This window comes from Stegodyphus dumicola, chromosome 8 (assembly GCF_044657685.1).
Source record: "Stegodyphus dumicola isolate Sdum_Otavi_A_Nest chromosome 8, ASM4465768v1".
In the NCBI taxonomy this organism is placed as follows: Eukaryota; Metazoa; Arthropoda; class Arachnida; order Araneae; family Eresidae; genus Stegodyphus; species Stegodyphus dumicola.
This window is the reverse complement of record NC_140775.1, coordinates 83,280,375-83,293,952: the sequence shown is the minus strand read 5'-3', so window position 1 is coordinate 83,293,952 and position 13,578 is coordinate 83,280,375. Positions and strand designations below refer to the sequence as shown.

At 35.8% G+C, this 13,578-nt stretch overlaps 1 protein-coding gene across 4 annotated transcripts in view; it reads left to right on the top strand.

Annotated features, from left to right (window-relative positions):
• Gprk1 (G protein-coupled receptor kinase 1) overlaps window positions 1-13,578 on the top strand; it is a 368,709-nt gene that overhangs the window by 150,374 nt on the left and 204,757 nt on the right. Inside the window, exon 1 of one of the 4 annotated variants that reach the window (XM_085822050.1) lies at window positions 3,751-3,902. The exons of the other annotated variants lie outside the window; for them this stretch is intronic. Coding sequence (XP_085678176.1) covers window positions 3,856-3,902 — 47 coding nt within the window. The 5' untranslated portion in view covers window positions 3,751-3,855. Of the gene's footprint in view, window positions 1-3,750; window positions 3,903-13,578 lie in introns of those variants that run through there. 4 annotated transcript variants of the gene reach the window in all.

Sequence of the window (13,578 nt, the reverse complement as noted above, 5' to 3'; positions counted from 1 at the left end):
TAATTGTAATGGGTATTGTAATTGAATAACTCTAGTTTATCTTCTTTGTAGCTGTAACCGTATTCGGCCCTCATATGCCTTCCAGTAATTTCGAAAAGTACTAAAAATTTCTTGGCCGCTGGGAGAAAACTATGTAAGACCGGAGAGAGCATCAGTTTCTGAATTGTTAGTTCAGAGCGATTTCGGAGTATCGACAGATATCCGTTTTAGATGCGCTTTCATTGCATTGCATTGTATTTAAACGTTATTAGTAGTTTGAAGCGTAACTGGTGATTGTGCTCTGTGATATTGTGAAGAGTTGTATTAGTATTTCTGTAGAGAGTTGCAGAACTGTGAAGTGTTTCTTTTGATAAAGTAAATTTTATCAAGCTACCATCAATTCTTTGCACATTCAATCCGTTACGAACCCGCATGAGCGCAACTGTATAAACTTTTGTATTTTTTAAATTTAATTTTAGTAATTAAAATTTCTTTAAACGAAATAAAGTACTAAAGGAGGAAATTCTAAAAGTAAATCCCCCTTGTGTGTGTGTAAATTGTTTATTTCACTTATATTGTCTTAAGGAATATTCACAGTTTATCGGAGTTTTTATACAGGATGATTCAAGTTCTGTGCAAACTTCTGCCCAAAGTAAAAGGGAATCATTAAATCAGCGTGGCATCATAATCACCATCTTTATGTGTTTAGAGAAGATGTTACATAAAACAGCAGCACGTAAGCGAACGAAGTTCGTTTTATTATTCACAGAATGTTTATGAAATGGCCTGTTTTATAGAAGGTGTTTATAACTTTCAAGGAGAGTTTAATACAGCAGTTGATGTTATCGAAATTAAGGCATAACCAAGTTCGACGATCTTCTTTGTGAGACATTTACAAATTACATTATCCTGAATGAACATGTAAATCAAGGTTATTATAATACAGAGTTTGCTCTTCCTGACTTCATTGACTTATAGCCTGCTCAAAAGCAACTATTCCATACTCCGTTTCTGTCTTCGTTTCTCCCACTGCAATAGTGCTGTATTATTCTAGGGCTTTACTACCTAAGCAGTATTTCTCAGAGCAATTACAGAGTTCCTTATGGAGCCTTAGAAAGAAGAGGAGGTCTTGGATGGTGAAAAGGAGAAAAGTGGTCCTTTACCTTTGTAGCAGCTAGAGTCATCATACGTCTGGTTTCATCTATAGCACTAGGAGAAAATCCGGGTAGACAGCTACGAAGAGGAGTGTTCCCAAGAGTTGTGAGTAGCGTCAGCTTTCAGATGAAGGTGTCCAATATAAGCAACACACGAGAAAGGAAAATATGCAGTATTTAAGAAATAATCATGAAGCGTAACAGGTAATTCGACTATGTGAAGTTACAAGAAGTTAGAAAGAAGAAAGTTACAAGAAACAGGTTCAAGAGAGAATAAGGTTAGACTGGGCAGTTTCGAACATTTTCCACAAGGAGAAAACGTGTCATTATCAGAGAATTAATTTTTTTAAAAAAAGTTGCAGCCTTTTATCCTGACAAGTAAAAAATACATGTAATGTACATATAATAGGTAATGTTTTACATGAAAGCGATTATTATGGAAGAAATGCGAGAAAGAAGCTTTTCATTTCAGAAAGAAACGGGAGATAGAGATTATACTTTGCAAAACTAGGGTTAACCAACCAGCAAAATTTTGGAAACGAACTCTATGCCTAAGAAATTATGCAATTGCTTATTTACATAACATTATATCCCAGCGATTAACACAGCCTCGCTAATTATATAGTAAATAAATATTATGCTTAAAAATTTTATTTGATCAGTTATGTTGCGACTGAGAGAGGCAAATAGGAAATAAATGCTGCCTCCTCATTTTTATATGAACGTAATTTAATGCAGAATTGGAAAAAAGTGTTCTTTGAAATAAATGTTTATTGTATAAAAATGTCAATAGATTGAAAGAAAAATCTGAAGAATGTCTTTTGAAGAATTGTTGAGTGAAAACATTTGTTTGTGTGTAGTTCTGTTTGCATAAAGGTATGCGTTGTCTTATTTCTTTCCTTCTTGGGGGACAATAATTCTAGAAGAATGTTCGATTAACTTACTCACCTGATGTAATGTAATTATCATGTTGTAGCAAACTGGGGAAAATTTTTCTTATCACTGTATATATATATATTTTTTTTTTCTTTAGACCCTGTTTAGCCCAAAATGTGTACCGCGATCCTCGCATCGTTAAAGAACGATCTTTCATAATCTTTTTCCATTATGCTGAACTTCATTTTTTCCCACTTCTGTTTTTCTGAAAGTCGTATAAAAATCTTGCCACTTCAGCTATTTTCTTTCTCTTTACAAATATGTAGAAAAGGAATATCAGTAATTGTGTCATTTCAGACTTCTTCCCATTATATTTATTCACAGAGAGACTTTTATGAGATTTGAAGACGTGATATAACAACTAGTTACAAGTTTGTTTGCGAACATTGTGTCATCTGTCATAATTGTAAAATCTGAAATATTTTTGTTTGCGACATTGCGTGCTTTTTATAAAGCATAGTAAGTTGGTTTAATCCATGTTGGTTGCAAAATATGCATAGTAAAGGGCACTATCTTGAATTCATTGTGCCTACTTCAAGAGTGGCTTAAATGAGACGATTTTTAAGAAAGACTGATTGCCTAAAATAGGGCATAATCATCCTTTTTAATTGTCTGATCAGAAAACTAAGCGAGTCTTTTAGGCTAGACATAAACAGCTGCCCTATATACCTTCCTAATTTCGTGTGTATTCTTGCTATCCGGTCTGTTGTAACAAGAGTGTTCTAACAACCAAGTTATGCATTTAGTGAAATTTTTATAAAAAGTTAATTAATGGAAAATTGAGAATTAAGTTCTCATTCACAGTGCTGTGTCTTAAGATGAGAGTCGAACTCATAATTTATAAAACATGCATAAAACAATATTCTTCAAATTATGTTTGCTCCCTTCTGCCTACATTCGTTAAACTGCTGCACCACAGCCAAATTTATGGAATATATCGCAGTTACTATGATAAAAATCGTGAAGAGGAGAAAGTAAAATGGTCCCTAACAGAACATCGTCGAATTACGACGTACTGTTTTAGCGTTTTATCAGAAAACACCAAGTTTTTAATTCTTTGTTATGGAGCGTAGGATCTAAAAGGATATTTTGACTTCCTCTCCATTCCAGTTACATGAAAATCGCAATTAGTTACGCTCTTTTATGTTGTAAAATGTCAATATCTATCATTAATATGAGTGCCGTCTTATATTCAAAGGAACTTAAACATTTTCCAAGCCTGCTGTACATATTACCGTATCCATTACGGGAAAGAAAATTCGCATATGAACTTGGCAACAACGTGCAGCTTCTGAAACGGGCAGTGTCTGTCCTGTGAGTTTCAATTTCAATACGTAATTGGTAAAGACAAACGTGCCTTTTGTCAAATCGCATTCACTTAAAGCCACTCTTACTTTCTTTCTTTTTCTCTTCTAAAAAGGGGTACACGCATTTCGTTTCTTTTTTTCATGCCTGGTGCATAACAACATCACACGATAGAGAGAAAAGGGAGACAGACCTTTACTTTTTTCGGTACATGCGTACGTGACAGACATAATGCCCTTGCCTCAATGAAGAAAATTAGTTAGGGCTTGTTTCGAGCAGTTTATGTTCCCGCTTCTCCGAATGCTGCCATTTGTAGATGGGCGAAGATAAGGATGCTCTATTATTGATTGTTGTTGAAACATTGCAATATATGGTACTTCTATTGAAGCACCGTGTAGAGAAAAAAAATCTTCTCCCACCATTCTACGATATTTTTTCTTTGTATACGAATAGCAAAATATTTCTTTTCTGAACTTCTGGAATGGGCCCACACATACATTTAATATTGGATAAGTTTCCTTCGCAGAGGTATGTATTAAGTATTTTGTTATTGTTATTTCTTATTCTTGCTCATTGCAAGTTCTTATTATTCAAGGTATAAATTCTTAGTACAGTTGCTTATTTTTGGAAGTAATCTTTTTAGTTTTTGATTTATATAAAATGGTGTATTTAATAGGAATAATGAAATTACTATTGTAATTATGAGTAATAAAAATCGGGAGGGGGAATAATATTGCTAAAATACTTAATTACCCTTGTGAAGCTATTTGATTTATTTTCTGAGTATTTTTAGGAATATTGGTCTTTTACGTATAATTTTTTATTGTCCTGAGTGGGGTGTGGAATATTAAAATTTCGATCCGGCTTTAAATCCTAGCAAACGAAGTGGCTGCATAGACGTATTTATCGTTTTTCTGCTGTGTAACGTGAATACCTTGCAGTTTTTTGAGAAAGTCCTCACTGAAAGCATCCATGTCTTTCAACAGATAGATTTAGTATGTGTTACAATAGTAAAATAATCCTATCCGATTCAAAATACGAGATGGCGTTAGACCTCGAGATTTTGATTGTATTTTACTTTTGGGAGAAGGAAATTTTCCGTCTAAGAAAACATAGCATATCAGACTTATTCTTACTTAGATTGGGAAATAAACGTTTTTAGATTGGAATAGATTTTGAGTGAAATTTTATCGAAGATTATTTTTCAAAAATCAACGCCAATCTAGGCATATAATTTTAATTGTAATCAATTCATATAATTTTAATTGTACATTCGCGCATTTGTCTTCCACTTAGATCTTAATATATTTTTGAAAAAGGGTGTGCATATAAGACGGATACAGTTTCCAACAGGCAGAAACATTCGTCTTCATAATATTTATAATATTCACTACTGTAAGTATTTAATGTAGCTGTATGTTATGTTTGTGTTAATGTCGCTTTATAATTGCTATGGAGGTTTTATGTATGTTCATATAAATGTAATTCAGTAAATATATATATCGCATAGAGTAAACGTTTTTTGGAGAGGGAGTATTATATATACGTTCACATAATTGTATTATTGCAGTCTTATATCAAACATTTGAAAAAATGGTGAAAGATATTCCATGCTGACGATTTTTCAGCTTCTTTTTATAAACATTGTATTAAGGCATGTGTTTGTTAACCAATAGCTTTATAAAATGAAATGAAGTTATAGGACAGAAATTAACTTTTGAAACCGGTAAATCATCGTGACAGGGTTTTCAATGACCTGGAAAATCCAGAGACTAAAAAGCCGGGGAAAGTGTTTTTTTTGTTTTTTTTGTTTTGTTGTTGTTGTTGTTGTTAAGGTGAGAGAAAGTTAGAGCTTTCCCTAAAAGACGGATAAGCGGGGGGGGGGGGGGAGTACAAATTTATTCTTTCAGATTCTACAAACGTTTATGTTTTACATATTAACCTATTAAAAAAAAGGGGACATTTACGTATTTTTCATCGCATAGTGAAACTAAAGACCCTAAAAATCGATCTTAATTCCTAAACAATTAAAAAAAATTATGTGACGGAGTTGAAATTTTTTAAATTACATTTTGTGTATAAATAAAGCAAAGAACGCATTTGCAAATCCGTAGACTTATATAATTTCTTTAAAAATTTATATACTTAGTACGAAAACAGAAGTAATATCCTTAAAAATGGACATGTTCATCATCTTCATTATTAAGCCATAATATAAATTAAAGTTTTATTTAATATAAGGAGTATAAACTAAATTTTTACATAGTATATGCGGGGCACAAAATAGAAGTTTATTTTGGAAAAAATTCCTCGTTATCAACTTTATTATTGCTGTTATATATTCTTAGCACTTGTTTTCTAGCAGTGTATTTACCAAAATTTCAAATATTATTTTAGGTAGCTTCCTCTTGATAGTCATAATGTGATTAGAGCTAAATAAAATTAAATTATTCACTTTGCATTGTTTTCGAGGACATTTTCTTCATTGGTATTCGCGGCAGCTTTCAAAATCTTTATTTCACGATTCTGAGCCTGCTCTGGTAATTGTCCAATCAGCAACAAAGCTGACGGTTCATTCATTATTAATCCGATTAGAACCGATCCGTGTATAAAAGTCGTGTGCATTGTGGGCGAATGTAATACTACAACAACATTGACCTACTGAGCAACTTCCGACATAAGTTAGCCTAAAGGCAACAAACGAAATATGTTACTCAGAAGTAAAACCATCTGCTGGCCACAACCTTAGGTCGGAGCCAAAACAGATCAGTCAGGCATTAATTGTCAAAGTCAAAATTTCAAATTTACATTTGTACAAAATACAGAGTTGTTTGGGTATATTGCATACTGTTACGTTTTTCCTTTTCTGACACCAGTTGTTGCGTTATTTTCTTCGTTCACGTTCGTACGGGGTTTGTAGATTTGGAGTGAATAACGACGACACTTGATGAAGTATCGAAACACACTTTATTTAGCCAATGTTAATCAGGACAGCTCTAATAACACTTTTTACAGTCATCGGAGATCTACTCTAAACACGTTGGAACAATCAGTGACACAGCCTTCACACTGTCAGGCAATAACGGTGGAGACAGCTTCACTGCAAAGCACCCGAGTACAGCTCCCAACTCTGCTTGGTTGTTCTCGGAACTCCCCATACTCTTGAGGCTCTCCACACGATGGACTGGACGATACACAAGAGTATAGCTCTCGACTCAGCACAGTCTAAGACAAAACTCGACGATGCACTAATTTGCGATGCACTAAAAGACTCTCTCGATGCACTCGACGACCACCTCGGCGCTAGACCTCGAGACACTCGCTCAGTGACTGACTATCAGCTCGCTAGACAGGCACACACACACTCGATGAGAGACGCACACTAACTGACTGCGGACCAGCAGGGTTTATGTAGCTTTCGCCCTGTGTTCGAGAACATTCTGGGCTAAACCGGTAAGAATTCGTTCCAGAAGGTTCTCCATCCGTCCATGACATATCGCTAATTTTTTTCGCCAAACGGGCGATTTCTCGCCAAATGTGGCAACTCTGCTCTCTTTGCTATTTTATGGCAACCCTAAAACTGCTTTGCGGGGAAGCCATCTCACCGCGCCTGTACATTTTGTAACAATACGTTGAAGAAATACATCTGAAGTTATTATATTTAGATTTTCCAGAATAGTTAAGACAGTAATTGACAGCTGTCTACAGTAACAAACATGGTAACAATAAATGCAAAACTTTTAAAGTAGAAGATCATAGTTAGATAAATGTCAGATATACATATATAATAGAAAAACACAGGTAAATGAACAATAAGGATCAACACCCTGTTCAGAATCTGCATGCTATTGAAATGAAGTATATACAGCCTGAGTAAAAACTTTAAGGCCAGTAAAAATTTTTGAGAAAATGTAAAATGAAATAAAAGGGATTCAAATAATATTAATTATTAAAGTTCATTGATAAGAAATAAATGCTATAAACATAATTTGTAAATACATAATTATGAGAAACATGTGGTTATTTAAAGTTAGTATTTCTGCCCGAGTAAAAACCTTAAGGCCACCAGTCATTTTTTAAAAATAAATATAATATAATCGTGTAATTACCATTGCAACTACTAGCTTGTGACAACGCTGCAATTTTCATATTTGGCATACGTTTCTTCGAAGTATTGGTGATCTTTGTGAAGATAGCGAAGGGTAAGAAGTTCACTGATCGTGAAAGAGGAGAGATCGAAGCTTTGTCTTCAACAGGAATGAGTAGTCGTGCTATTGCGATAAAGATAGGAAGATCAAAGACTGTAGTCAATAATTTTTTTTAACTGAAAGCCAATTATGGTAAAAAGAATTCTGGGGGAAGACCTAAAGCTTTGTCCTCGCTTGGTGAAAGAAGAGTTTGCCAACTTGTATCTACTGGAAAGTACTCAACCAGGAAACTGATTCCGACGACAGGTTTAAAAGTTTGTCAAGAAACGATTTATAACACAATTAGAAGGTCTAAAAGATTCACGTATACAGCAAAATTGACTAAGCCTCAGTTACTGCAGAGACACAAAATAGAGCGTTTGAACTTTCGCCAGGAAGTCATGCCATGGGACAACCAATGGATAGAAGTCATTTTTTCTGACGAAAAAAAAAAAAATTGAATTTGGATCGAACAGATGGCTGGAATTTCTACTGGCATGATATAAGAAATGAAAAAGAAATATTATCCAAGCGCCAATTAGGTGGAGGTCTGTCATGACTTGGGGCTGTTTTGCTTACAATGGTGTGGGCTCAATTGCATTCATTTCAGGTAGAATGAATTCAAAAGGATACCAAAATGTCCTAACAAATCTTTTTTTACCAAATGCTGAATGTCTTGCTGGAGAAAATTGGAAATATCAGCAAGACAATGATCCATTCGAGTCGAGAGATCGATCCATTCGAGTAACAGCACAAAAAATTGGTTCCAAGTTAACAATGTTGAAACTGTGAAATGGCCAGCTAGATCACCTGACCTCAACCCAATCGAGAACCTTTTGGGTGACTTAGCAAGAAGAGTTTATGCAGATGGGAGACATTTTGCATCAACAACTGAGCTGAAATCTACTATCGAAGATGAATGGTATGAAACTGACCCCACCCTTTGTTAAAAACTCGTTTCATACATGAAAACAAGAATATTTGAAGTAATTCGAATAAATGGCTCCTACACAACCTTCTAAGAATTTGCAATTTTTTTCTTATATGTTATTTTCTATGTTGGCCTTAAAGTTTTTACTCAGGCTCAAATATTCATCTGTGTGTTCTGTAATATTTTATAATAATAACATTTTTGCAAATTAATTTTTCTACTTTTTTTTTACTTTTACTTAAGCTCAATAATTATCAATCAAATGGTATTTTAATTGCTCAGTTTAAATGTTTCCATTTTCTCAAAAATTTCTACTGGCCTTAAAGTTTTTACTCAGGCTTTAGTCATGAAAGAATCAAGTCTGTTCACAAGAGTCCAAATATAAGTGTAAATGAACATAATTTATGTTACAAAATCCAGTACTAAATGTTTTGTATAGTACTAAACAAAGTATTGTGCAGTTCATGTAAGATTCAAGTCATATAACTCAGAGGTACTGGAATTTGTACTAAATCATAGTAATAAAATCCAAAAGTTCAACCAAGAAATTTGTTGATTTCAGTACAATTAACAGTTGTCATATAATTGTAACAATGAGTTAAAGAAGATCACACCAGATATACACAATATTGAACAAACATTATGCTTCCATACTTGGTCATAAATGTGCCAGGAGAAATAACTATGAGTACAATTATATGTTAATCTACACAAGAACAGCTAGCATAATATTGAAAGACATGTATTCATGACGTTGAACAAAAGATTACTTCCGATAGAACTAAGCACGTGCTGTACACTTTATGCTGTTGCTTTTGTATGTAATGTAGTGCTACAGAATACCTAGCAGTACTACGACCATATTTTCTGAAATTTTAATGAAGTGAGCTTAATTAATTGACTTCTTGAAACAACTATTGAAATAATACGCATTTTAGAAGTTGGAATTAACATTTAACTTTGTTCCGCAGAGAACGTCGGGTTAGTAAAGAAAGTCTTACCATGTTCACATTATTAGAATTGGCTTAGGCTTATGTACTGTTAATTCAGGTCTTTCTGTAAATAAAAAAAGCTTGTTACATTTGCTTTTATTTTCGCTCAGCTTCTACTTTATTGTCACTTCAGACTTTCTACTTTTTATCTGAAGGTTGTAAGCTGAGTGTAGTAGGTATTCGAAGAAAGTATCCATCTTATATTGATATTGTGTGATATATAAGTTTTCATTCTTTTCTTCCTTGCTTATCATTCTGTCAATAGAATTAAAACTCATATTTTTGAAGCAGAAATATAGCATTACTGTATTCAAAAGCTACTGTCAGGCGTTCGTGATATTTCGCTGTTAAAGATTCATAACAGCTAAAAGGTTTGGTTTATTTAATTATGGTAAAGCACGCTAGGGATATCTGCCTAAGGGGAGGGATGCCTTCGTGGTGGACTTTCTAAGGGAAACTGACTCGTATACACGTTGCACATGGGGAAAACCTCGAAAACGCCCATGCAGCCAGCCCGTTCGCGGGATTCAAACCTCGAACCGAACTACCAGTGTTCAGCGACTTTACCTCTCGGCCGCTGGTGGGCCATAACAGTTAAAAGAAACTGAAATCTCTATCCAGTTATAAGGCGCTTTTTTTTTTTGTTTTGTTTTTTTGTTTTCAAAATTCAGTTTTCTGATCTTTCTATATCTATCTAGACTTACCGTCCATGCTCTCATGAAGGTTAAAGAATGTCTCCTACAAAACAGATTGTCCGGTCATCATACCGCGTTCATCTCAGTCGATCTCAAAAGTGCCTTTGACACGTTGTGGTGGCCGGCAATCCTACGGGCACTAAGGAACTCACGCTGTCCACGGAATATCTATCGGACACTGGAGAACTATCTCGCAGAACGAAAACTAATTCTGCAGCATAATAGTGGCATACTACAAAATAATCAAACAAGGGGATGTCCGCAGGGTTCCTGCGCGGGACGCTTCCTATGGAACTTAACGTACAATAGTATACTTACACAGTCGTGGCCAAGTCACATGAAAATAGTTGCATATGCCGATGACACGGCACTAATAGTACAAGGCCCCACTAGAGAGCAATTGCAGAGAAACTGCCAAGAATCCTGCGACCTCTTTCAGGAGCGATGTGCAACGCTGAAGTTGAAGATTGCCGAAGAAAAATCCCAAGTTTTATTGATTCCAAAAAAGGGAGGCTCCCTAACGCGACAACCACGCATCACGCTCAATGGGAAACGACTTGCAATCAAGAGAGAACTCAAATACTTGGGAATAATATTTGATGACAAACTGAATTGGATAGCGCATGTGCTCTCTGTAAAACAGCGCACAGCAAGCATCGCTCAGCAGCTCAAGATGATGAAAGGATATCGCTGGGGTCTCAACCCCCATATCCTCAAGATCCTCTATAACACCGTCACTGAGAAGATCGTGACGTATGGAGCAACTGTCTGGGCCTTACCGATGCAGGGCAGAAAAGTAAAACATTTGCAAAGCATCCAACGGCCGTTTTTATTAAATATCACGAGAGCATTTAGAACTTCCCCGACCAATGCAGTGGCAGTCCTGGCTGGCATACTACCCTTGTCGATTAGTGTCGAGAAGGAAGCTACGTACCAGATAGTCAAGCAACTCGGCCAAACAACGCAATTTGGGGAAGAGGTGTTTACTGCAGATAACCTCGAAAGAGTAGTCATCAGCCTTGACAGGCACCCGTCTTTGCAAGGACGGGGTGTTAATGTCAACCTAAAGCAGACCACAAGATCCACGAACATAGATGTTACCTATTATACGGATGGATCTAAAATAGACGACAGTGTGGGCTGTGCATATGCAGCACTTAAAGAGGGTAGAATAGTAAGCCAATGGAAGGGGCATTTGGAAGCGCACAATAGTGCCTCGCTTTGGAAGCGCACAATAGTGTCTTCCAAAGCGAGGCCACAGCTATAAGCTATGCACTGCAAGCGATAATTCAGCAGAGGCTATACAATAGTTACATAATAACAGACAGCCTGTCTACGTTATGCGCCATCCTTAACCCCACCCACAGTTCTCCAATAATAGCAGCTATTCAGGAATACCTCCGTGCTCATAAAGAATTAAAAATTAATTTAGAATGGACAAAAGCCCATATCGGGAATCATGGTAATGAGACTGCAGATCGGCTTGCAAAAGAAGCAGCCCATAACGTCGAAGCAGTCCCAGTACAAATCCCATGGCCGGTTTCACATTTAAAACGGAATCTGCGCGCCACAGCTCTAGCACTCTGGCAGGCTGCGTGGAACAACGAAGACACAGGCCGCCGAGCGCATACATTTCTGCCTAAAGTAGATAGGGAACTACTGGTTGCACGGCCACAAATGGTGTATTACATCACAGGGCATGGGCCCTTTCCAGTATATTTTGAGAGATTTGGAATCTCCAATTCGGATCAGTGCTGCTGCGGCGATCTGGGCACAGAAGAACACTACGTTCATGAATGTCCTCTCACGGAGGGAATGCACATTCCGTTCCCGCAGACGGACAGGGAGGCATTCAACAGATGGTCAAGCAGCGACACCAGACCAACAAAATTACTCATATAATTGATAAGCTAATGGACATAGGTCCAGACTTATGCCATGTGTAAATATAACTGGTCAGTATGTCAGCAACTTTCAATGTAAATCAGTATCATTCAAGCATAAGTAATCTAGGTATGTCTGCGATGTGTGTATATAGTGTGGGCAAGCGTGTCCTAATGTATGTTGTTATTATTATTATTATTTATTTTTATCTTTATTGTTTTGCTTTATATTTGCTAGGTGTATATACTAGCTCTGTCTTCTTATTCCAAAGAAATTAAGGTAATGTCATGTAGGTATTTAGAAAGTATATGTATGTAACAGTGCTGGATTGCATGTCAGCAAATATGTATTAACAGAAGCATGTAAATAACTACTAATGTATATCTTCCCTTGTTTAGTCATGTACAATGCTATTCTTGAAGATTCAAAATCACTGGACCCGGGCACTTTGGACGGTTGTCTACCCGGTGGCATTTGGTTCGCAGAACTGCCAACCGGATGGTCCAGGGGTTGGGTTTGGGCGCCTTGTGCAAGCCTCCCATGTGGCCTCTCAGGCTTTACTCTGTATAAAGGCGGACGTGGCCCTATATGCTAATTAACTTAATAGTAAAGGGGTGATGGCCACGTCCTCCGTCACTTTCACTGTCACTATCTATCTAGACTTGAATTCGGATACTTTCCGATTGTCGTCTGAACTGTCTTTTAGAACATCCACTTGGTTTTGTGATATAATCTCATAAAAAAGGCGTTTAAGTGCGACTAAACCTTCCTTAGAATGTACAGAATTTTTTTTTCTTGTTATATATATATACTGTTAGACGTATTTCATAAAATAAATACGTATTCAAATTGAAATGCACATGCATACATACTTAAACATACGACTGTTTCAAGAATATCGCATTACTTTACAGAAAAGATTATTTTAACTGAAATTGCAAAAAAATTAAAACGTATTATATTTCTGTGACGAATATTCATTATGTTTATGCAACCAGATTTGCTCGATTTGATTCGGAATTTTAAGTAAAAGTTTCCGTTTTCCTATGCTCTCATCTTTTATGAAGAACATTTTACAATTGCAAATTTCAATAATTTATTATTATTTAAGGAATTTTAAATATATACTAAAATATATGTTCATATACTTGATATACTCACGAGAAATGGTTAAATTAAAAGGATTATAAAACAGATCAAGTATCATCCTACGAAAATTTGTCTTGCAACCACTGCGCAACAGTTGAGCGAGCAACAGTTTCTGTTAAAGACATGGGAAGGGGGATCGTATTATGGAACTTTAAATTTTTGTTTTTCTGTGCTTTGAAGTATTGTCCACGTAAGTGCTAAAAAATAAGCAACAAAGGCCAAATAAGGAATAAAAAATAAACTTTTTAAAGGATATGCGTGAAATTGATCCAGTAGGTTGGTATGGTATTACTAAACCACATAGCAAACAAAGCTATGTAAAAACACATGTATTAGACCATCACATCGTGGAAAACCCAGTGAATC